At 37.9% G+C, this 26,240-nt stretch overlaps 1 protein-coding gene across 2 annotated transcripts; it reads right to left on the bottom strand.

The window, feature by feature from the left end:
• Positions 1-1,442: 1,442 nt before the first annotated feature.
• On the bottom strand, positions 1,443-25,778 carry tlk2 (tousled-like kinase 2). Of its 2 annotated transcripts, XM_081386378.1 has the most exons (28): positions 25,601-25,778; positions 25,071-25,159; positions 24,387-24,631; positions 23,796-23,845; positions 23,658-23,718; positions 23,417-23,556; positions 21,211-21,317; positions 20,393-20,458; positions 17,424-17,506; positions 15,006-15,077; positions 12,164-12,230; positions 12,008-12,051; positions 11,788-11,886; positions 11,146-11,253; positions 10,962-11,054; positions 10,474-10,584; positions 10,232-10,368; positions 8,276-8,428; positions 8,121-8,187; positions 7,922-8,019; positions 7,690-7,771; positions 7,306-7,397; positions 6,922-7,011; positions 6,575-6,744; positions 6,334-6,469; positions 4,387-4,498; positions 4,175-4,282; positions 1,443-2,945 (listed from the first exon to the last, which is right to left on the bottom strand). In XM_081386378.1, the coding sequence occupies exons 1-28, from the start codon at positions 25,759-25,761 to the stop codon at positions 2,772-2,774; spliced, it is 3,015 nt and encodes a 1,004-aa protein (XP_081242504.1). In that variant the 5' UTR covers positions 25,762-25,778; the 3' UTR covers positions 1,443-2,771. The 2 variants fall into 2 exon arrangements, with proteins under 2 accessions (XP_081242504.1, XP_081242503.1); XM_081386377.1 differs by lacking the exons at positions 20,393-20,458; positions 21,211-21,317; positions 23,417-23,556; ... (3 more) ...; positions 25,071-25,159; positions 25,601-25,778 and adding an exon at positions 18,380-19,050.
• Positions 25,779-26,240: the final 462 nt, after the last annotated feature.

The raw sequence follows: 26,240 nt of genomic DNA, 5'->3' as shown, positions 1-26,240 counted from the left end.
TAATCGCACATGAGATCACAAGGCTAGAGTAAATAAGTGGGTGGAGTAGTGGGGTTGGAATAGTTTAGACAGGCCTGGTTTGGTAGATGTAATCATCTACAGGTTCCAGCTTCTGCCTGCCTAAGTGTTTGTCCAAAACAATCCCCAAATGGTGAGTCACAGAGACTGGAAGTCTCCTTGAGCTGTGGGGAGGTTTTGTTTTGGTGCCAGTCTGGTAAAAATTAAAAATTAAACATGTATAAAAATAATGCATAGTGTTTTAATCTTCACAGAATGTCCGAAACTATTCAGGTTCAAAACAATTATATCCTTGTAAATGGGTTTTGACTATAAATTCAACAGCTGCTGAAAAGGGTTGAATGGTCCAAATGCATTTGGCTCGGTTTTAGACTGAATAGGTCAATGATTCATCAAGCACCCATCCAAACTATCTGTTTCTGATTGAAAGAGAAATTATAGGGTTTCAGAGATTTCACAACCCATTCCCAAACACCACATTCTAACAAATACACACACTTTCTCAGCCATCGAAATCCAATGGCCATCAGTATAATGCCTTGCCTCCCCAACATTATTCCAGCAGCTTTCACATTGAATTTGACTTCAATGCAGTCACTCTGCAAAGGCAATGCAGTCGGAGCTGGAAGAAAATCACAGACACAGATACCCTGAGGTGAGACGCAGCCTTCAACCGTAGTCTTGTATTCGGGTACAACCCACCCCCTGAACGAATGTGTGACGGATAACGGAAAAAGAACAGTTCTAACCACATTTGAGAGCATTTTTTAAAACAGCAGGTGATTTATCCAGAAGTCTGTTCAGGTCTAATAATAAACTTGCGTCAGCATCATGTTGACAGACGAGGTAATTAAAATGACACTGTTATGATTATAAAAGTACATATTATTTGGGACTTTAGACTAGACCTAGATTTATGATACTAGAATTAATCCCGTTTGACGTTACAGTACAAAACAGCTCTTTCGGCATTATCCTGAAGATTGTAAGCATTCATTTCATGTGTCATAGAACGTAAGAGAGGCTCTCGGGAGCGTGTGTAAAAGTCCCGTCCTTGACATAAAAATCTGTGCTGAACACAAAAGATGATGTTTTGAAGAATATGGGTAACCAAACAGTGCATGGGGACCCCATTGACTTCCATAGAATTTTTTTTTTCTACTATGGAAGTCAATGGGGTCCATCAACTGTTTGGAAACCCATATTCTTCAAAATATCGTCTTTTGTGTCCAGAAGAAGAAAGAAACTCATGCAGGTTTGGAACAACTTGAGGCTGAGTAAATGACGACAAAATTTTGGGGTGAACTAGGCTATCCCTTTAACTATTAGAACACTGATTTAGTGAACTGGCAGAATTAAATCTTTTTAGACCGTATCTGTAAACAGAGAGCAATTTAGAAGACAAATAATGCAGACAACACAGTACATTAATAACCAATAGTATTTAATGATCGCTCCGAGTTCTGCCCTGTACCCCTGAACTAGCTCCGCCCTCGCTAGAGAGTTCTTTCCCACAAACAGTAAAACAGGATCAGGCAATTAACCGCATCACCAGACCTAAACATATATGACTGTGTAATTTTTGAACGCATTTGTGTCTGTATGTTTCTATGTGAGGCACAACACTTTTAATCAATGAAAAATAAAATCTAACTTTATCTCATTTTCCAACATTAGATTCAGTCCAAAGACAAAATGAGAAACAAGAACATACTTGGGGAAGGGGGGGGATCAGTTAGTGTCGCTAAATCTAAAAGAATATGCTTCCTAAAATCCATGACATACCAGAATTAAGAAAAAAAAAGAAAAAAAAGGAAAAGAAAAGAAAAATAAACACTCAAGTCAAACAGCACCACCTACTGGTAGAGCTCAGCTTTGGTCATAGAATGGGGCGAGAAGGACAAAGACAAACCTCACCTCCAGAGACAAACAACTGGGCTAGACCTGTCCATCTCTCACAATGTACAAACATCTGATTCCCAGTATAGACAATCAGCTAACATAGAGGTCCTGATGCTGATTTGGCCTCAGCATTTATTATGTGATCTGAGATCAGAAAGGCGTTTAAACTAGGGTTAACTATTGTTGAAATGAACCCACTGAAAGTATTGCTTCCAAAAGTTCATAGATCCGTTCCAGAGGCAAAAAATAACAAGTAAGAGCGAGGAAAATGGGCCGGGACAGGCTTTGTGTCAGCAGGGAGTGTCTCCAGATTCTTTAGGAATATTGTACACTTGAATGCACATTAATATGAGTGGGGCTTGTCCCTTCAACGGTGTTGCCATGTAAGAAGAAGAAAAAAAGAAGAAAAAAAAAAGAAAAAAAAAAAATCAAGCTGACCTCGTTATAAATGTGTCTATACATGTGTATGCATGTATTTGTGTATTGTGGGGTGCAGGGCATATACCAGTCTCTTCCACCAGTCTGAGCAATTGCAGTTCGGTCCTTCTCATGTAATACATCCTTATTTTGAATTCCTCTCGCTCTGGCTCACTCTATGGGGCGCTTTTTAGTCCCCACCCATCCAAAAAAATGAAATAAAAACAAAACCCTCCAGATGCCTGGGAGAGGAAAAAGGGCGGAGGGGGATGGGTCTCGTCTTCATCCCTCTCTTACTCTTTCCTCCTGCTCCCTCGTTTGGCAGGTAAGGGGTTCGAGACCCCTCCCACTACACTGCAGAGAGGGGCGGGGCAAAATGCAAATGCCCTACACCCCATTCCTTCGATCAAAACAAGCGAGGATGGACGGGGCTCTCAATTTGAGGCGCTGCTGTTGGAGGAGCTGGATGTGGAGGCGACGGCCATGCTGTTGTTACCGGTGGCGGCCACTGACTTGCGTATGTGTGGGAGGAGGTAGGGATCACTGGCCAGCTGGTGAACGTCAATACGGTCCTCCTTACGGTACACTAAACATCTGCGAATGAAGGCCTGAAGAAGACAAGGAAAATGCTCATTTATCATAGCATGTTCAAGCAGAACACCAACAGCAATTTTTTGAAAAGTTTATTATGCGCACAAAGGCTGCATTTGATTAAAAATACAGTAAAAACAGCAATACTGTGAAATATTAGTCTTCAGTGTCACTTGATCCTACAGATATCATTCTAATATGCTGATTTGCTACTCAAGAAACATTTATTAATATTATTATAATCAGTGTTGAAAGCAATTGTGCTGCATTTTTTTTTTCATGATTCATTGATGGAAAAAAAAGTTTAATTTATAAATGTATTTGCTGATCAATTTAATGCATCCTCACTGAATAAAAGTATTCATTTTCAAATATATATATTTTATTGACCCCAAACTTTTGCATGGTAATTTAAATTGTTATTATTCCAATAAATACGAATAAATGTCAATTTAAAGGACTAGGGAGGATTTATAATTATAGTCAAATGCAGAAAAGAGTTTTAAATAGATTTTTTTTTTTTACCACACTGGAGATATACTAGTGGGACAATTTGGATGTAAAAGGATTTACAGGAGAACAGTAACCCTTATTCATGACACTCAGATACTTCAACAATGCTAGGACTGAACTTCTCTGCTCTGGGATCACACCATGGCCAGCTTTCAACTCATCCTCCCACCAAATGCTGGAGTGATGTATCCCGATTGTCAAGCAGAAGGAGTTGGATTAAAATATTCTGAGTGATATCAATCCACAATCTGCCTGGAATCATATTCACACAATGTTGGCTCATTTGTCCACAGGAGAACTGGCCCCCGGCTGAGCCTGGTTTCTCAAGGTGTTTTTCTCCATTCTGTCACCTGATGGATTTTGGGTTCCTTGCCACTGTCACCTCTAGCATGCTTAGTTGGGGACACGTTATATTCAGTAATATTATTGATTTGACTGCATTGACACTATTGGATTGAACTGAGCTGGATGATTACATCACTGTTATCTACAGAGCTGATTTACAGATGAATTGATCTCATTCCATAATTGATGAACTTTAAACGTTGCACTATAGGCTTTTTAGAGCTGCTTTTCAGCAGAAATGAATTCTGTTTGCAATACTGATCAGTATTTTCTTGACTATCCTTGTAAAGCTGCTTTGAAACAATCTGTATTGTAAAAAAGAGCTATATAATATAGGTGACTTGACCATGAAAGAAAAGAGAGGCAGTGAACTGTCAATAAAAGGTACCTTAGCTTCAGGTGAGACTCCTGGTTTGGGAGGAAACTGCACCTCAGTGGCTTTGAGAATAGTGTTCTCCTGGAGGATGTCCTGTTGGGATTGATTATGACCGAACGGCTGTGTGGAGAAGTATGAAAATGATGAGGTGAGAAAGATACTAATATCTCAGTGGACAGTGACTATGCAGACAGTATTAGAAAATGTACAAGTGTGTCTTTTACCTTCTTCCCATAGAGGCACTGGTAAAAGATCACTCCAACGGACCAAACATCCACTTTGTTAGAGATCTTAGGTGGCTCCTTTCCAACCACAAAGCATTCTGGGGGAAGATACCTAGAGCGGAGTAAGGCAAGAGTTTTGCATTTTGGGCTTAGCTGCTTATCCAAACCTTCAGACCATAAATTACTTAAAGGATTAGTTCACTTTCAAAACATTTTTGCTGATAATTTACTCACCCCGATGTCATCCAAGATATCCATGTCTTTCTTCAGTCGAAAAGAAATTAAAATTTATGAGGAAACGATTCCAGGATTTTTCTACACAGAATGGACTTCAATGGCAACCAACTATACCAATGTTCAAAGAAGGTTCAAATGTCCGTCTCAATGCAGCTTCAAAGTCTCGACACTATCCCAGTTGGGAAATAAGGGTCTTATCTCGCGAAACGATTGGTCATTTTCTAAAAAAAAATATGTATATATATATATAAAATATATATATTATTTATGACCTTTCCAACGTGATGACATAATACCTGGCGCATCTCAGAGATGGTATAAGATGGGCATTTGTGGTTAAAAAGTGTCTATATATATATATATATATATATATATATATATATATATATATATATATATATATATATATATATATATATATATATATATATATATATATATATATATATATATATATATATATATATATATATATATATATATATATATATTTGAACCTTCTTTGAACATTGGTATAGTTGGTTGCAATTGAAGTCCATTCTGTGTAGAAAAATCCTGGAATGTTTTCCTCAAAAACCTTAATTTCTTTTTGACTGAAGAAAGACATGGATATCTTGGATGACATCGGGCTGAGTAAATTATCAGCAAAAATGTTTTGAAAGTGAACTAATCCTTTAACACTACCTTAAAGGGCACCTATTATGCAAAATTCACTTTTACATGGTGTTTGAACATAAATGTGTGTTGGCAGTGTGTGAGCAAAACCACCCTAGAATGATAAAAATCCACCCAGTGTTTTTTTTACAATCTCAATAAATCATAAGCACTGTCTCAGAATGAGCTGTTCTCAGATTCGGTGCAATGTGACGTAGAATTGAGCAGGCCCCTCCCACGACTGTTGAGTGACACTTCAGTTTGAGCCTAGACCCGCCCTGAGTGAGCTGGACACAGAGTCCGCCATTGTTCGACGCTTGAGCAGCTGTAGACAAGAATGTCTCCTAAGCGATTGAGGTGTGTTGTTGATGGATGTAAGAATGAACATAGCAGTCTTCAGTAGTTTAATGCGCACTTCTTATACTATGTTTATTCAGCTCTTACAGAGATTCTCTGGAGTAAAACTAACGCTCATCTTTTGTGTGATGTACAATAAACTTCACTGAACTCGTCAGTATATTTTGGTCATCATTCGGACGGGTTTTGCTACAGCAGGCTTGTATTAGTGGATAAAAGCAGATGACAAGTAAGTTATAACCATAATTAAACTAAACTATACCTGTTCTATGTCTATACAGCATATATTATCTGGCTCTGTGGGCATTATTGTCCAAAATGAACACCGCAACTGAGAGTTTCTGTTCTGATATTATCAGATGAGATTGTCCTGACTGAAGCGCGAGCTCATGAAGCTCCGCCCCCTATGCGTGCAGCAGCAGTTAATTTGCATTTAAAGGGCACACACTAAAACAGCGCGTTTTTCAGAGCCCCAAAAAATTACCATTTAAACATGCTGTAAAAAATGATCTGTTGGGTATTTTGAGCTAAAACTTCACATACATACTCTGGGGACATCAGAGACTTATTTTACATCTTGTGAAAAGAGTCATAATAGGTGCCCTTTAAAATCAACATTTTCAACTTTGTGTTGAGGGAGATTTCACAAAATTTGACCAACTTCAAGAACACAAATTCTGGTCACTGCAGACCACTCACCAGTATGTCCCCGCCCCCTGTGACGTCAACTCCATGCCGTCCACCCCATAGTTATCGTCGTCCATGATCTTGGACAGCCCGAAGTCTGTGATTTTTATCTCTCCACATGCTGTGCCATTCACCAGCAGGATGTTACCTAGACAAACACAAGGATCAAACTTCTCCATCAAAATGGTGCCGTTCTCATTCTTGGCCCAGTACAGAAGTTCAATGGTCAGTAGGTGTCATACGCACGTCCTACCTGGTTTAAGGTCGTAATGGATGATTGGTGGGCGGATCTCGTTTAGGTACTTGAGAGCATTGACGACCTGCATTATGATGGATCGGGCCTCTTTCTCTGACATTAGCTTGTGCTGTTTCAGGTAGAAATCCAGATCGTTCCCCTCACAGTACTCCAGAACAGTGCAGAATCTAGAAACAATACCACATAAAACAATTTCTCTCTCCACTTTAAGGAGTGAAACAATGGAAAACAAAACTGCACCAATCAAATAGGCTGATTACCCCAAATTAGTGAAAATGATCTTGAAATGAGCTTCAAATCAGAGACAATTCATATTTCAATAAGACAAGAGCAAGTTTACTCACGAGTCAGTATCCAGGGAGAAGTAGTCATACAGTTTAACTATTCTGGGATGGTCCAGTTCCTTGTGGATCCTATATTCTCGACAGGCATGCCTAAAAACATTTCATGTCAACCCATTTTAATTAATAAGTGGTGCGGAATAAACTTTTCTTTGACAGAATAATGGACCATATCTGAATCTTTAAACATAATGAGAACAATTGTATTGGTATAAAAGTTAATACATTTTAGTCATGATTTATATGATTTTATATTTTTAGAAATCAGGCCTCAGAATTCCAGTCTGGTTCAGAAAGAGGAATGCATTCTGGGACAAGCACACTTGGCTACTAATGCTGAACCAGTAGTTTTTAAGAAACAAGGCTGGAACAGGTGTTTGCACTCACTTGTGATAGTTCTCTTTCTTTTCATCTCTCCAGTTCTTATTAAGCTGGTGAATCTTCACAGCCACGTACCTCTGCTCAGTCAAATCAAAGGCCTGAAGAAAGAAATAAGAACAGGGAGAGAAAGTCAGACACAAATATCAGCACCAATCGATTAGTGAAGCTGCCTAATTTATCTACTTTCATTCTATTGTGCTCCCTCCAGCTGTTTTTGAAACAAAGAATGTGTCTTATGTGAACAGCCCATGATTTTTTCTTTAAGATGCCCTAGTCGACAAGTCTTCCAGTCAACCCAATGACTAGTTGATTATGAAGATATGTAGATTTGACCATTCCTAAACTCAACTACACATTCACATACACATTTCCCATCACAGATTTGCTTACCTTGTATACCTCACTGAAGCCTCCTCTGCCCAGCAGATGCAAGAGCAGGTAACGGTCATTTAGCGTGGGATGATCTTTAAACCTGAGAGTCGAAGAGACAATCGGACAATGATGTAATAGATAAATCCACCATAGACCCCGTTTAAACTCAGAAAAACCCTCAAAAGCCTTCTAAAAACCAAACTTAAACCAAACAGGCGAAAGTGTGGAAATAAACTTTGAAAGTGCATACTGGGAGTTATCTTCATTGTGAATTCTCTTGAGCTCTCGGATGTGAAGATTACGCACGCGCTCCAACCGTTCCAGCTCCACTTGAATCTCCGCTTCCTCCTGCCACACACACACACACACAGCAGCCAGGCATTAAGACCCATTTCCATGACAACACGAATTTAATCACGCTTGTAATATGAATGTGATGATCTGAATACCTTCTTCAGGTGTCCGAGTCTCAGTTTAAAAATTTCTTCTTGCTCATGGTATTCTGCTAAAGATAACCTGAGGACAAACAAATTAGGACAAAATCCAATTAAGTTGAATCGCTAAACTACTCAAAGCCTAACATGATGGAAGAAAGAAAACTCACATCTCGTTCTCCGCGCCGTTGCTCTTGCTCTTGCGTTTGTTGGGTTCTAGGTTGGGAGGAGGAGTCTGACTGGCGTTGGGCGGTTTCTTCTTCATCAGCAGTTTCCTCTGCCTCTCTATGTCCTCTCTCTGCCCATTGACTCTCTCCTGTTGTCTATACAGACACACAGAAGCATAAGAAAGTTAAGTCTGATCAGTAGTTTCAGGCTACAAATTCAAGTCATTTTTATTTTATACAACACATTTCCTAGTTTTTCTTTCCATATCATTTCATAGTATTCATAAAGTTCTACACACCCTCCACTCTTTGCATGTGTTTCTTAAATATTTTGGCTAATACGATTATACTATCTTATACTAGGGATGCACCAATACCACCGTTTCCAAAACGAGTGATTTTTGGTACATTTTCATTACATTTGTAATTTAAAAAAAAAATGTTGTGTAGAAAAAACAAAAGAATACGAATCATATTAGTTGGCTTAATTCATTTAGCTAATTGATATTTCCGTCAGTTATTAGTTGTGCTTAATTATGCATGTTAAAGGGATGGTTCACCCAAAAATAACAATTTTGTCATCAGTTACTCTCCCTCAAGCTGTTCCAAACCTGTACGAGTTTCTTTCTTCTGCTGAACACAAAATAAATATTTTTAAGAATGTTGGTAACCAGACAGTTGATGATGGCCATTGACTTATATAGTATTTGTTTCCTACCATGGAAGTCAATGGCTACTGTCAACTGTTAAATTACCTATTTTTTTTTAAATATCTTCTTTTGTGTTCAATAGAAGAAGAAAAAAATATACAGGTTTGTTTACTTTTATGATGGATGGATGCACTTTTGTTGGGCTTCAGATTTTTTTTTTTGTACCATTCAGTCCTTAATATCCTGGCTCTTCCCAGCTTTATAATTTAATATAACTCCGATTGTGTTTGGCTGAAAGAAGAAAGTCATATACACCTAGGATGGCTTCGGGGTGAGTAAATTAAGGAATAATTTTCATTTTAACCCTTTAATGTGTCAGCTCAGAATGATGCATGTTGTAAATTTGAATTTTTTTATTTGTTTTTATCTCTTTTAGTGCAGAAAATCTGAAGAAAAAAAGGGTCTGGGGTAAACCTAAAAATCACAATGCTACATTGTTATGAAAGATTTCATCATTTTAATATAATTTTATAAGATTATAAGATATAATTTAGGTCCTGAGGTAATTCACTCAATCTCAGTTGGAGATTAATATTTTGAAAATAAAGAGGTAAAAAAATTTCCACAAACAAAGCACTTGCAATGCTTTACAAAATTGAGGTTAAATCAATAGAGTCACATGGATTACTTTAATGATGTATTTACTCCCTTTCTGGGGTTTGAAAGTGGTAGTTGCGTGGCTGTCAATGGAGGGACAGAGTACTCAGATTTCACTAAAAAGATCTTCATGTGTTCCGAGGATGAACGAAAGTCTTAAGGGTTTGGAGCGAAACGAGGGTGAGTAATTGATGACAGAATTTTTTGGTGAACTAACCCTTCCTGAAAGGAAAGTGATCAACAAGTTGTTGTCTGTCCGTTCGTGTTTAACACCATGCCAGCTCCCACTGATATGTTCATTGTGAATAATTTAAAATACATTAAACATTTTCATATATGATGTTTTGAAAATCTATTTTCGATAAAATGGTAAAACTGACTTGTGTGTACTAATTTTGTGTGTACTAATTTCATGTCAAAAGGCTATGAAGGTCTGTGCGCATATGAGGACCCAGGAAGATCCTGAAAGCACCACATTCATTCATCTTCCCTGAACACAGACCTGAATGAGTCTTTTATAGCTAGCTCTCTACACACACACACACATGGGGTGAAACTGACCATATTCTGTCAGCGTATGTCAAGTGTGCGTGTATGCAACATTTGCGTAGTCTCTGAAGTTTGAGAGCGTGTGTATGTGCAACTCACGCACTTGACTAGATTCTGAAAGGCGTAGCCATCTGTCCACTGCTCAGTAAATGAGGCTCCGTGCCGTACGGTGGTGAAATGGCCCAGACGTAGCCGGTCCTGCATGCTCTTTTCTCTGCATGCAATTTTCTCCTGTTTGGACTGAAAACATACCCACAATTTATTAATTGCATTATTATAACTATGTAACACATACAGAACACTACCAGACAGTAACCATCATGTCATCTCTGAACACACATTTACCTTTTCGATAAGCAGTTTCTTACTCATGGTCACACATTTATTGAGTCGTTCTTTACATCGTTCCAGCAACTTCTGCTGCTCATCGATTTGTCTGCGCAGGTCACAGTTCACCTGCAGTGCACAAACACACCAACATAAACACGGTATTCTACAGTGCACTTTAAAACCTGATAGAAACCAGATTTAAATTCATGGCTTATAGATTCATAATAAAATTTCACTTTGTGTGTACACCTTTTGTTCAAAGGTTTTGGGTCATTTTTTTTTTTTTTTTTTTCAGATTTATGAAAAAAAATATCTGATGGTCAAGGCTGCATTTATTTAATAATAAAATATTATAATTTAAAAACTTTTATAATTGATTTTTTTTTAAATATTATCACAGTATTGTGAATAGCAATGCTCTGTTTTCACAGGTTCTGTTCTCAAAAAGGGGCAACAAAATATCTAACAGATATTCATATCGATGCAGTGTGTGAAAGTCGTACCCTGAGCAGGTCGTCAATTCGTCCCTCTTTCTTCTCCAGATCTGAACTCTTACTGCTCTCCAGCGCTGCTAACTTCTCCATTGTCAACTCAGACTGAAAAAGAAAGACCGAAGCTGGGTGTTAGCATGAGGATCTAAAAGTGTCTGTGTAGGTGTGAGTGTGTTTTTAGAAGTGTGCGTGTTACCTGTGTGGCTCGGTGCTGAGTTTGTGTAGAGACTGGCTTGTGGGAACAGGAGGAGTGGGAGAGGTCTGTGGTTACTGAGCCGATGGAGGAGGGGCTTCCTTGCTGCACCTGTCAATCAAAACCAAAAACATATTTCCGTCAATACAAAAAGCGACCCGAAAGGGTCTTTGATTAAAAAACTGTTCACTTTGCACTTGCCAGTCCTCTGCACTGCAACTCTACAATCATTTCTATATTAATAATAATAATAATAATAATAGTAGTAATAATAACTGCTACTGTGACAGTACATGAACAAATATAATTATAACTTCTTTGATTATAATGCTTGTGCTGAACTGCTTGTACACAGCTACAGCAATAACTTGTCATCTTACTACTAAGCATCAGTTACAGCAATATACAATTTGCAATGCACACTATATGTATCCCTGACCTCTCATCCATACAGTTTTCAGTTTTTTTTTATTATTTTTTAATATCTATAGTATTTATTGTTGTAGAGCATCGCTCAAAGTGTTGTTTTTACTGCCTAAATGCAAGTTAATTGTTAAGTTAACCCCATTTTTGGGTCCCTTTAATAGTTATATCAAATCACTACATGAATAGAAAGAGAGGTCTAGAAGCAAGAAAGAAACTCACGGCAGCAGGAGGGTTGGAGAGAGAGTGCTGAGGAGAGGAGCGCGCCACTGGAGGAATGCCACGTGCTGGACTGGTACCAGTACCACTACCCCCTGCAAACTACACAAAAACACATGACTTAGAGGCTAAATCAGAGGAAAAGAGCATGGAAATAGAAGTCAAATCAGAATGGGGGTCAAATGGTTATTAATGACAGAATGCATGAACTACATGCACCTACCTCAAAATAATCACTAATTTTGTGTCCCCTCCCTCCTCCTTTGCCTGCGTGGGGGAAATCAGAACAATAGTCATTAAGAGAAAAGACACTCTAAAAGACGTAACATTGCCAAATGCTCTGGTTCTCATAGCAGGTCTACCAATCACATCAACTTACCCTGGTTGTCAAAAGGGTCTCCTTTCCTTTTACGTGTTCTCTGGTCATTAGATTTCTTCTCTGGGGTCTGAGTAGGGAGACAGGAGAGAGAGAGAGAGAGAGAGAGAAAGAGAGACAGACATTGTAAGCTGCCAGGCAAGAATCCATGACATCACCTCATTCCACAACCCCATTCATTCCAGAAGTTTCCATTGAAATGTTAGAGGCTCATACAACCTGAAAGACTGGACATCATCCAAAGACTACAGAGACACAACAATCTCAGTATATATCTGCCCGTTTTCAAATAAATTGCATCAGTTTTAGTTTACAACATCTAGTAATGCTGTTTTTAAACAAAATGGTTAAAGTCAAAATTTGCCAATTTTCAACCCGCTTTCTATTGTTACGAATCACAATGTCGGTAGTATATATAAATGAACAATGGTTACTAGTCGTCCACGTTACCTGGACTTCCGTGAAAACTACAGATTATACTTTTTCAGCTTTAATCGCTGAAAACGGTATCGCACTACGTCTACTCTTTGAACAGCATTATGGTAAAAATGGAACCCTATGGTCAGAACGGTAGTTTCTTTCAGTTCTTCCCCTCTGCTTGGCCTAAAACACTGTGTTCGTAGTCATCCAGTTTGAAATGTTGTAGGTTTTTACAGATTTTCCGTCATGGCATTCTCTCCGTATTTTTTACTCTTTGTAGCCTTTAAGCCTGTTTTATACTTCTGCGTCGAACTCACGCCGTAGTTACGTCGTAGGCTGTGTGTAGCGCGCGTACCCTTCGGCGTACCCTGACGCGCACCTCTCCAAAAATGTAACAACGCGTCAACTCTACGCGGACACAAGCGCTGTGATTGGTCTGCTAGAACCCCTCCCTCAGGTTTCACATTCTCCCTCTGCAAGTGTAATTGTGCGTCAACGCGGACAACGACGCAGAAGTATAAATGAAAACCAACGCGTTGCCTACAGCGTAGAGGCTTTGTCGTAGGTCCGACGCAGAAGTATAAAACAGCCTTTAGCCGCTGCCTGAAACACACTGGATCCTTCACTGGAAACCAAAAGTAACTCACTCGCGCTAAACGTTTACACTTTGAATTCTTGCAACTGGGAACAATACAAGTCAACACCATTATGACAAAGTACACTAAGAAGTATTTCATACTGGGCATTATGGATGTTGTTTTCCTAACTATTTGGCAAAAGGGAGGACAGCAGCCTTATTTCTCTGTTTTCTCTAGTCAGGTACTTCTTCACCTTTCTACTGTATAGGCAGCCAAGTTTATTTAAAAGCCCATTTTGCAAGCGGTGAAGTAGCCCTTTAACTGTTCTTCATATTCATATTTCATTACTTCCCCATTCACAACGAGGACGACCACCATAACACTTTAGAAGTTGTTCTAATTCTAAGTAAGTCCAGACCACAAATATAACAAAAACAACAACAAAGGAATGATATCATTGGTGTCATTTTCAGTAGGGCTGCCCCCTAAAAGTCAACCAAGCGTTAGTCAACCAAAATTTCTTTAGTCGGTTGGTCTCCAGAAAAAAAAAACTCCACAGGAAGTGGCGAAGTCTCGCAGTCCGTGAGGGACAGATCGTTAACGGTGAGTCCTTGTGATAATTACGGTATGTTGGGTAAACGTTCCACCCAGACGTTCACCAATCATCAATCGACCTCAAATATGGCTTATTTGAAATTGAAACGTGCAAATAGCAACAACTTTATATGGCCGCTCGCTATAAGGTTAACCTAGATAGCATTATCCGTTAGAACACCAGCACGATCACTAGCATTTGTCCTGATAACAGCAGAAACAACTTAAAATACTAATTTATCATTATACAGATAAGAGCAATACATCATTTGAAACTTATTTGTGTAAACTCCATTAACAAAAAAAATCTTGTGCTTTTGTGAAATAAAGAAAACAAACAGGATGCGCTTGCTGTCGTCTGTCTCCGTGAACTGGAGCACGTCACAAAAATGAAATGAAACTCAGCATAGACTACTTGCCTCAGACATGAGCAAAACAAATACTGTCCGCTTATGTAATCTGTATGAAAGGTGCATTTCTCTAAAGGCGTGTCCACTATACTGAGAAGATGAGAGTCAGCATCGACACGGACTCAGAAAACACTAGTTTATTAATAAATAACTGAAAAGTCTCCTTAGCTATTTCTTCAGATACAACTATTACATTTGCCGGAACTTTCTGAAATATTTTTCCAGCTGATGAACAATTATAGCACAAACATTTAAAGCAACAGACGACATAACTGCGGTACACTTATAATAAACAGAATGCCATCATCCATGCCATTATTAAGATACTTTTACAGTTATTGTTCCTGGTGTGAATGGAACTTTAGTCTTGCTTTCTGTTGTTTGTACATGTCAGTCAGTTCTTTGAGAGAACATAGGCTACGTTCTAAAATTCATTGTTAATTTATCTACATTAAAATGACGTACTATCTGTTTGCCTGCCCAATGGCAGACAGGGTCATTATTTCAGAAAGTTCTTAAGTTTAAAATATTTGCACACTTTTGTTGTGCATTTCACTGATTAACAAATTCCAGAAGCCAAATATTAAAGAAAGGAAAAACTAAATCCAGGTGTAAAAAAAAAGAAGCAACAAAGTCTTCCCAACCACAAGCACTGGGTTATCTCATTGTTGAAATAAATAAAACATGGCACTAACCACAACATTTGAACACCAAGCTGGACCTCCCTGACTGTCAACATGAAACATGTTAGCTGACAATTGCATCACTTACTATAGACCGAAGCAGGGATACTTTAGAGACTCAATGACTTCTTCACATCATGAGCACAAAATGTTTACTAACCTCCAGCTCTTTGTCACTGAGGGAGCCCACGCTACACAAGCTCTGGTTAGATGACTCGTTGTGTCCAGAACCCTGTAGAGAGGAAGACAACGGATAACTGGATTTGCATTTCCTAAAAGGAAAGATCGGTGCTTGTAAGGCAGGAAAAAAACAGTGATAAAAGTCTTTAGATCAGTGAAAATGAAACTGAAACACATAAAAGCCGCTTCGTAGGTGGCACCAATACCAGTCAAATTTGTTGAGCAAAAACTGTTGAATCAAGTACTTTAAAAAAATGTGTCCTATTTTGTCTTGTCCATTGGTTATATCCCTGTTAATCATCGCAGTTTCCGATTCAATCTCACACTTAACTCTTTCTCCGGCCTTGACAGAAATTTCCACCTTTCCGTGTTTTCACTGTTGTATGTTGCTTTTTTTATGAATTCAAGTTAATGAATTCACATTCAAGTGTTGATAAAAAAGGAATGCATGGGTAAAATAAAGAGTGTTCTTTCTTTTGATATATTGCATATTCAGACTTTGCAGTGTACTTAGCAGCATGAAAAACTAAACTTGCAAGCAAGAGAAGAGCCCTTTATGATCACTAAAGCGGTCAATCGCTAAAGAATGATTTCTGCACTCATGCAAAAACTCCTGTTATAACAATAAATAAATAAAAACTGTCCTGTACAATTGAATCTCTTATTTAGATTATATGTTCACTTTGTTGGTTATAATGAAAGGAATCACAAGCGTGCGGCTCACGTTGTACAAAAAAATTTTGTGAGTTTTCAGCAGAGTTTTCAGGATTCTGGCTAACTTTCTGACTCGGACCTCTGACAGGCCATTGTGCTCATGTGCTCAACAGATATGATTGTGATTTGCTATAATGCTTAACGCCTGTATACATTTTTTTAAAGCAGCTGTAAATAGAAACCTTTGACACTCAGAGCGCTCAAACAAACACGAAGCAGCGTCTATCGGAGAGTACCGAATATACCCTGTCCTCTGAACTGCCGGTGCTGCAGAAATTCTGGTACCGACATTTGTTTTGTTTTTTTTGTACTGACTGGTATTGGTAGTACCGGTAGGTTTGACAACTCAAATCAAAATGGCTTTTTTTCTTGAGGTCAATATCAGCCATGTGGGGTACTGGAAAATGTTAAAAATGCCCCAAATAGCTTTAAGAATAGGCCTATTATTTCAGGCATTCACGTATACAACACCAACACTTTAATTATCCAATCAATTCTGATCCAATCACAAAATGAATTGGGTTACAAATGGCAATTCATAATGACTTCAATTAATTTAGCTAATTGTCAGATTGTCATCCACAAACAGCAAAATATGAAAAAAAAAAAAATAGATCGAGATTTTCCCTTGTTTCCCTCTCTATTTTCCTATTTCGAAGACTAATAATTCCTAAATCTGCCTCCAAGTCTCTCTCCTCATTGCCTGTTGACCTAGAGTTTAATGTTTTAGGTGAATAAATTAACAAAAAAAAGTCCAAAAAGTGTAGCTGGAAAAGTGTAGCTCTAGTTCAGCGAGAAAGTAGCATCTGAGTTTTTAAATCATTACCTTAGTTTTTAAACATGTTATTAATGAGCCCTTGTTAACTCAAATTCAGTTGTGTAACTAAAGCCTTCCTGCTCTGAGCTAAACAAGCAATGAGGTACAGAGAGAAAGAGTGACAGATGCTGGTCATTCTGGTCAGGTCAGGCTAAATCCCACCACAATCCAATAACAAAGTGATAAACACCCCTGTGCAGCACAACTACTGACTATTCTTAATCATTTACTTGGTGAAAATTCTCACACCAAACCAAACAGATGCAGAGAAAACGGTCATACTAAACTCTCACACAACATCCAGCATTGGCCAGTCAGTGGGGAGGACTCTCGTGGCCATGGCAGTGACCAATGAACAACTAACACTGAAAAACTGACAAACCTATTGTCCTACTCAGAACTGATCCCAATCTTTTCCTCAGTAAAAGACACGTATTGCAAATGCCGATTGATATCCAAAGTCACTTCCACTTCACGCTTTTCGATTAAATTAAATCTTTAATAAAAAACAGTGTTTTGGTAAAAAGAAAAATCCTTTTGGTGCATCATTAATGGGACACCACCTTCACTTGACAATCAAATATATTTTTGGTCCAAAACACTGTCCCTCTTAGACTAATGCTAATGACATGCATGAGCTTTTGTGGAAAATGAGTGAAACAACAGCTGGGGAACAAAAGCAAGAGGAAAAATGAACTTCACATGTAACTGAAACTGAATGTAGGAAAGCAGACTGAGAAAAACACATGAATGAGTGAAGAAGATGAGGTCTAATGTGAGAGGGAAGGTATGTGCAGGAATTAATGATTTGCATAAACAGAGAGGGATGATGGGGGCAGAAGTATATCAGTTTGAGACCGGACAGACCTTGGCAACTCCGACTCCTGTGAAACGGGCCTCCAGCAACTCCTGCCTGCGAGGATCCAAGCTGTGCAATTCCTCCATCATGGCTGGAAAGAGGGGAAGAGAGTGTGCATAACATTATGTAGCCATAGTGATGCTGACAGATTGACGGGACAGTGATGTGTATGACATGTTGAGTCATGTGTCCCCAATACATGTTTTCGAGAGCATTCTGTGATTCATGACTCAGCCTCGCCACCGGCACCACCACTCATTCAGTCATAACTCACTCCAACCTAAAGCCATTTATCCTGTAGATAACCTACGGGAAAACACCATGATCATGCAAGATCTTAAGACATGTCAAACCACATGCAACATAACCTGCAGTGCATTTAGCAAAGGAACATTGTTTCTTATGAATCAGTCTTGTTCGCGACTAGAAAACAAATGCAATCGGTTCAAAAGCATACACTGTTATTAATATTATCCGAGGAGGAGGCTGGGGGAAAACATGCACAATGAACAACTCTATATCTACTTCATAACTAACCAACCAAACTATTACAACGTTAGAGCCACCCCACCACCGATTTATATTTTAGTTAAATCTCACCCGTTACACGTCTAATATGATTTAAAGATTCAATTTGTCAGGATTCCCTTGAATTTGTAATCTTGTTTCAGAATATTACACATTATTTCAGGATTACTTGATGAATTGCCATGGTCAAGTTCTCATTCAAGTCCAATCATTAGATGTGTGCGATTGATTGAAATAACCGATAAAAATCAAGAGAAATAACGTTTTAAAGGACAAAGGGTTCACAAAGGATCAAAACAAAAGAAACAGTATATAAATAACGTCTCAGTATCGCTTTACCCCTGGGTTTTGCTTCTATTGTCTCTTGTTTTTACATTGCCCTGCGAATTCTTCCACTAACGTTAGCCTCCTTAAACCGCAACATCTGTCTTTGTACCTGTTTTATCGGTGTCTTTTCTCCCTCGTGCCGATTAATTAGATCTCCTTTCTTCGACCGTTCTCCTCCCTCTGGTCTCCCGTCTCGCCCTTCCCGTCTCAGCCCGACATCTCAGGGTTAGGCCTCAGCCGAAACCCCGACCCTCGCCTGCGCTCGGTGCCTGCTGTGTCGCTAGGGGACGCCAGCTCCGCGTCCTACTGTAGTCCGAGGACTGCGAGACCTCCGGGGCCTTGATCTCCCGAACCCGCCTTTCTCCGCTGGCCTTCTGCTATAACTATTTTCTACCAGATCTGAGACATGTGGTACCTCGCTGCAGATCCACACCTAATGATTTCCCATCCAAAATTACTCGATTCGCTTCGAAGTTAGTTAATCGTGGAGTTGTTTTTGAGATATTTTGTTTCTCGTTCGTCTTCGCTGCTCTGGGTCAGCACCGAACCGGGATCAAGTCCTGTAATGATAAATTGGCTCTTTAAATTCCGTTCCAGCCGAACGTCTCCTTTTAGAAAGATTAGTTGATGTAGACGAAAAGAATCATTTTCCCAATCGGGTTCGCGAAATCATAATCGATTCGGTTCTCATTTTGTGCAATGTAAACAATAATTGGTAAATCTCATATTTTCTCGTGAGATTGTGCAAGACATTTCTACCTTTCAACCACGCCCATTTCCACTAGCAAACACTTATCAATGAAATGACAAATAAATGTTTTTTTTTCTATATTTTTATTATAGGGTTTTATGCTGTGCACATGCAGCATTATTAAAGACATATAACGTCAACTTTACTGTGGACATGGTTTTCCTCAGCTTTTGCATTCAAACAGAAATAAAGGGTATAAAACTTTAAAAGTAAACAACTTCTTGGACAGTAACTCAAATTGTCCTGTATTATAGTGATTTTTTAGGTGAAATGACAGAAATGGTGATTTCTCCTATTGATATAATATAACACTTCTCAGTGGATGTATACCATGTAAAATGTAAACAAAAATGTGATCGTTTTCACTATAATTTTTATATAATCGCTAAATTAACCAATGTAAATGAATAATTTAACTGTGAACTTCCAGTTTTTTCCATTTTGCTATTACTGGGAAATAATTTTTGCACTTTAGCCAATCAAAAACTTTCAAGCAGAGCAAAATAAATAAAAACTTAAGATTTTATCAATTTCCATGACATCACAATTAAAAAAAAATCCTCATATTTCCAGGTTTTCCACGAATGTGGGAATCCTGTTTTATCGACCTCAGAGCCCATGAAATCAACATTGGAGTTTTGTGGCTATCAGTCCACATTTAGCTTTGTGTCCAGTAAAGGACTAAAGACAGAAGAAAAAAAAGTAGCTGACAATCAGAAAGATGCTTTCATTTAATATCATCATGTAGTTTATTCATAAGATATATAAAAAAAAGTCCTTAAAAACATCACTCAGTATGATGAACAAGCAGTTTATGGTCCTCATGTGCATCATGGGAACTCATGTCCTCCATCAGCATTCCCAAGTAGGCTGCATAAGATTGAGTCTCCATTCCACTCAGTGCGTTCAGCACGCTTAATGGCATGTTTCAGCACCGCAATCTTCAAAGTTGTTACAACCAGTCCATCATCTTTAAAACAACCATGTCACCACATTCTCATGGTTCAGCCCCGATGGTCTCGATCTCTCCAAATAAGCAACCTTGATTCTAAGGCGGCGCCAGGACCTTGCGATACTTGCACTGTAACCAGACTCTGTACATCGTCAGCTGCTTTCCTCTGTTCACCTGTAAGCGCCGGTCCACCAAGTTCTGCACCTTCTCCAAGCCGGCACTGGAGAACAGATCATGCAGCTCATCTAGAAGAAAATGACAAAAGTAAAAAAAAAATATCCCTGTAAAATGTGTGGCATTCTTTATTAACTGCATTCATATTACACTATTATTTTGTCATGATATATTGTGCAACCAAAGCTTATTCATCAAATAGAGGTTCTTATAAGTGTACGATTTAAGTGTAAACATGCATTTACCTTGTGTGAAAAAGTAGACGCGTGTCCCATCCCCTCTAACATAGAAATTTTCAGACAAGCACCTCCCTGATTGAGTAAAGGACAAACAATTAGGCCTGATGTTGTATTGCTGTTGTTTACTGCAATGTCAGCTTCACAGGCCGTTTATAGGCAGAAGCAGTCAATAAACACAAACATTTAATACACTTTTATTTAATGACAAATACTACATTTTTGTACTCAAATTTTCCAAAAAAAAGTTCTTCAAAGTTTGTCTCATTACACTGAAAATAGTGCAGACCAAAATATGTTTTACAGTAACGGAATGCTAAAATATTGACATTTTGGTGGTTCTTCTACCATCACAATTAGGCCTACTTGCTGCATCTGTGCGAGTGTTTTGAACGCGACTCAAGAAAACCTACTGCACTTTACTGTATTTATTAGTATTTTATCATAATTACAATGTACTTAAAGTACATAGAATAGCACTTTATTGTATATGTGTATATGTATGTGTATTAGATGCCCTGTCTGCTAACTGTGGTATCTCTTATAATATGTTGTTGAATACTGTGGCGTCTTTTAAATTGTGTTGTATCATATTTAATTTCAATGTTTAGTCTTGTTACTTGATATTGTGATGACCTGACGGGGGACTGTAGATGTAAAATAACCTTGGGACTAACTCTGGCATATTTACATTGCTGAAAAGCTAAGATGTTCATTAATATGCATTGTCCCTTTTAAATAAATAAATAAAATACTGCAATCCGAAAATCTTCTTTGAGAAATTATCTAAAAAAAAAGTTGACTTTTCACAAAGATGTAACATCTACCTTTTTTGAAACGAAGCTGTGCCATGTCATAGCGGCCATAGTCTCTCAGTAGTAACACTCCTCCGGGTTTCAGCAATCGTGCTAATCTATTAATGGAGTTCTGCATCCTGAAACAGAGGGAAGTTAAGAAGTTAATGCACTGGTGGTGGTCGACAGGTCACTCTGTTATGTTTATTGTGTGATAATGGCCCTGCTGTCAGCCGACTTACAATAGCACACTCATTACACGGTTACATTTCAAACTAATTAATAGACATGAAATAGTGGCTCTCTCAACCGTGTAGGAAACCTGGACTTAACAGTCACTATGCAAAAATAAATAATAATGCCGCAACTGACCAATCAAAATTACATATCATCTACCAAAAGTTTCGACAGCTTTTAAAGCAGTGGTTCTTCAAGACAATATTCAAAGACCTTTGTATCTAAGCTGATATATGTACTTCTGTTGCAGGGCTCGACAATAAGGACTGCCCGATGGCCCGGAGCCAGTGTGAACGGCGCTCGGGACAGTTGACGGAACTGTCACTTGCCCGATCAGGTCAGTGTAGGGGTGCGCGATATATATCGTCTATGATATCGTAATTGTTGATTTAACGATCTGACATTATCGAGCATGTCCCTCACTTTACAAAAAAACACACCCATTGAGTACACGCATACACTTCGTACGTGATGTAGTCTAGACTAGCTCGCGTGCACATTTAGAGTGTATGCTTTTACTGCGTGATTTAGGCTAGTCTATTATAATGCATCTAGAATGCCCTCAGATTCAAGATAGGGGCAAAAATCCCACTGTTTGTCTTTTATATTTATGTAATTTAATATAGTTAACCAATATTACACGAAGAGCACCATTTTCTCCACATATCAGCATGATTACAAATGAGAAATTGATTTAATACAACATATAGTTTAATAAACAAGTTAATATTAAGTGACTTATATTTTAGACATAAAAATCGCCGGTTTCGCTCTATTCCGCCAATGAAAATAGTTCCAAACAAAGTCCACAGCAATGTTTTGCGTCTCTGAGCAACACACGGCGGTGTATCTTTACTGATTGAATCAGCTTTTTGAACGAATCAGCTGAATTAATGATTCGTTGACTCACTCATAAGACAGTAAAATGCTTCCTTCCTGAATGAATCAGCCGTTTGAATGAATCGGTTGAATCTCAATGACTCACTCATTAACAGTGACTTGCTGCCACAATCTGGCGGGTTTAATTTCACATTTAAATTCTCTTTTCATTTTTTAAATAATTTCAGATAACAGTATTTAACCTTTTATATTTTCAACATTCCAAAACATTATTTATTAATCTTTAACTGCTCTACACTGATTAACTTTAATAAAGGTTGATCTATAGTTATTAGTTATACATTCCAATTTCTGTACCTGAAAATCTCCTGTTTAAACCTACATGAAAAACCTGAAAAGCACCATTTATTTCATTTACATGTTTGTTCTGTTAATATATATTTGTGCTATTGCTCGTAATTTGATTATTTGTTCCTATTTTATTACTTACAGTTTAAATTAATCTAGTAGCGTTTGGTGTCAATACCTTATTTATTACGTTTACATGTATAAAAAAAAAAAAAAAAAAAAAATCTAGGCTTATTTTATAGGCCCATTTTCTTTCATTTACTTTACTATTTTTTTGTTTTGGGGCCGACCGGGCCAGTAGAAAAAATCCTTAGCATTGAGCCCTGTGTTGTAATTAAAATAAATATTTAGCATTTTAGTGAATAAATTATTAATACATTTAATAAATTATGCTTATATAACTAAATTTAATTCATTTTAGACTTACTGGGCCCCGCCTGAAAGTTGGTTGAGAACCACTGTTTTAAATATTACGTGCTTGATGGAAAGAGATCATTTGCAGGGTATCAGCCATTCTAATTACATATTGTTTAATACCATTTTCAAGACCTTTCCAAAATGTTATTTCACATCATTCCATCAGCTTCAATGCGAACAAACAAAAATCACCCTGCTCAACAGAGCTAAACAGATGAATACTGGACCCTTTTCACAATTATGTTAAATTCTGCACATTAAGTTTTTTAAAGAAGAAAAAAAAAATCAATTTAGTACTGAAAATATAATAATAATAATAATACCTTTTTAGAGGGAGGGGATACAAATAGATTTCTGTCCTAATTCAAAACTCACCCACGGTGTCATTAACACTCACTTCTGTGGATGCAGGGCAGACAACACAAATATGAGGACAATGACGTCCAGACTGCGGTCTGGCATTGGATACTCTGCAGACGCATCACTCATATCATGGACGAATGCGTGACAGCGCGACGAATCATACTCAGGGTTTGACTGCCAAAAAAATGAATCAAACTAGTTTAAATAAAAGCATGCTATGAATGCTAAATACAGATTTCTTAATTAAAAGAGATTAAAAGCTTCCTGTTACTTACTCTGACAAGGTCAACAGCCGTGCTGGAGAAATCACAACCATAAACAAAGAGACCTGGGTCACTGTAAAGCAAATAGAAAAGAAGTTGTTTCATCTGCATGAGTAACAAACACTATGGTTGATTTATATCTGGACTCACTTGTTGGTTTTTAAGATGGGAAAGACTGTATTGCCTACTCCACAGCCCACCTACAGACCCCAACACACACACACACACACACACACACACACACACACACACACACACACACACACACACACACACACACACACACACAAAAGGTGAAAGTGAGCATATTCTACTGACAGGGCTTTCATTCTAATACTGAACAGTTCACCCAAAAATGTAATTGCTCACTCTTCAGGCCCATTGACATCAAGGATGATAACCACAATGTTAACATAATATAGTATAGTAATATCGATAGCAATAATGAAAATAGCACAGTGAAACAATATCGTTGGAATCACTTTCAGAACCAATTTTTCCACAGCCAATCAGGATCTATCTAGCTTTAAAAAGCTCAAGCATTTTAAGTGGCAGAAGGGCAGGCTAAACTGCAGCAATATTGCCCACTGGTGCAGCTTTTTATTTAATCAACTTTTTTTTTATAATTACTATCGTTCTCGATGCGAACAGGCCTTTATTCCATATAATGAAAGTCAATGGAGTGAGGTTAATAGTTATTTGGGTGAACTTTAAAAGCATCTACTGTATTAGAAAACTCACCTCCAGGATGCGATAGGATGCAGAGGCTCCAGGAAATTTAGTGTCTGTGAGTGACGAGGGAACATCTTCGCCATTTAACAGATATTGAACTGCGGTTCCCATCTCCTCACTGTCCTGTGGAGCCTTTTGTTGCGGAGCCAGCTCAGGGAACTCTGTAAACAGCCAGTGGCGATCCTTGAAGAAGCGGTTCTCGTGAATGGTGTAGAAATCGTTCCAGTACTCATTAGCCCTGCTGTCAAACTCCTCTGAAAGAGATGATCAAAGAAAAGAAAAATCCCTCTGAGCAAGTGTTTGTAACCAAGGCGGCAAAAACCTGCTGATATAGACAGTGTTGTTATTGTAAATTAAAATGATTTAAAATTGTTTTATAGGTATATATAATTAAATATAACTGAATAAAACCTAAACTTAAAAGAAACCAAAAAAAAATTGCATTGGCGACTAAAAATAAATACGTTTGATTTAATATACTGAAATAAAATTTAAATAGAAATAAAACAACTAAAAATAATAAAAATGACAAAAGCACATAAAATTAAAATGAACACCGAAAATATAAAGAAAAACTAAAAGCTAATTCAAAATATGTAACTATATTTAACTGTATTTTTGCATCTTTAAATTGTATTTTTATTATTAAAGCATTATAAACATTAGGTGGGTGATAGATGAAGTGTTTAATACCTTGTTTTTCTGCTGGGAGAGGTTGACAGTTTTCCTGCACTTTCTTCTGGGCAGCCTCCTCCTGTTCTGCTGACCACTCCACATTATCCCTACAAGAGGTGAAACACCATCACAAATCAGGTGTATTAAAACGACGGGCACATATAATTGTACTAAAATGACGGACAAATATAATACAACAGCATACTGTTTTGTTATATATACACTATATAAATAAGCTACAGTTCATCAATGCTTTATTTTGACATTCTACATACATCATATTTTCACACATATTCATATTATACATTCGTTATATTACATATTCGGTATTCTGATAATGGTCCTTTATTTTAATCACTCCACAATATAAAATATTACATGTTTTGAACTTTCTAAAGAATTAAGTTCCCACCCATTTTGACATCAATTTCCGTGACTTTTCCATTAAATTGTGATTACTGTTATAATTGTGTTAGCATTTTGGAGTTTGTAAGAGTGTGTGTGTGTGTGTGTGTGGGTGGGTGTGTGTGACAGCCAGTCTTTCATACCACGCGTTGTGCTGAAACACCTGTCGCGGGTCTGTGAGGAAGCGAGTGCCGAACTGCGGTCGCTTCTGGGCCTCAGTGAAGTCCTCCGTGGGCCCATTAGCAGTTTCTGGCATGTTTTCTGCGGAGGAAGAATCAGCAGCAGCAACAGCAGGCGCCGCCATGATGATGATCTTGTGAACCGGATGCACATGGTTGTTCAGTGCTAGTGTCTCCGCCCAGTTCTGCGGTTCGCCAGGAAATGCCGCCACCTACCGACCGTTATCAGATATCACGCATAGACTCCATCGTGAGAGAGTGGTTTCTTTTATCACAATATCACAATTAAGTTGACATCATGATTCAGTTGTTTGGATTTCAGTGGTGCTATGTAGCATCTAACAATTGTATAATAATATACAATAATAATAATAATAATAATTATTATTATTTTTTGATTGGAAAATATCAGCACAAACATGATTAAAATGGTTATAAAACTTCAGGCTCAGTTCGTAGTTATAAGTAAAGTCTCACAGGAGGCACTTGTTTTATTGGTTACAATACAAATCAGTTAATGCAAAATAAAATAAAATAAAACTTAAAATCAACTTAAGCTAAAAAAACTCAAATCTAGCCAGCAATATTGGAGATGCAGTTAAGT

Source organism: Scardinius erythrophthalmus (genome assembly GCF_964197995.2).
Source record: "Scardinius erythrophthalmus genome assembly, chromosome: 1".
NCBI classification, from domain to species: Eukaryota; Metazoa; Chordata; class Actinopteri; order Cypriniformes; family Leuciscidae; genus Scardinius; species Scardinius erythrophthalmus.
The sequence above is the reverse complement of the archived record's forward strand: the minus strand, read 5'-3'. Positions and strand labels throughout refer to the sequence as shown.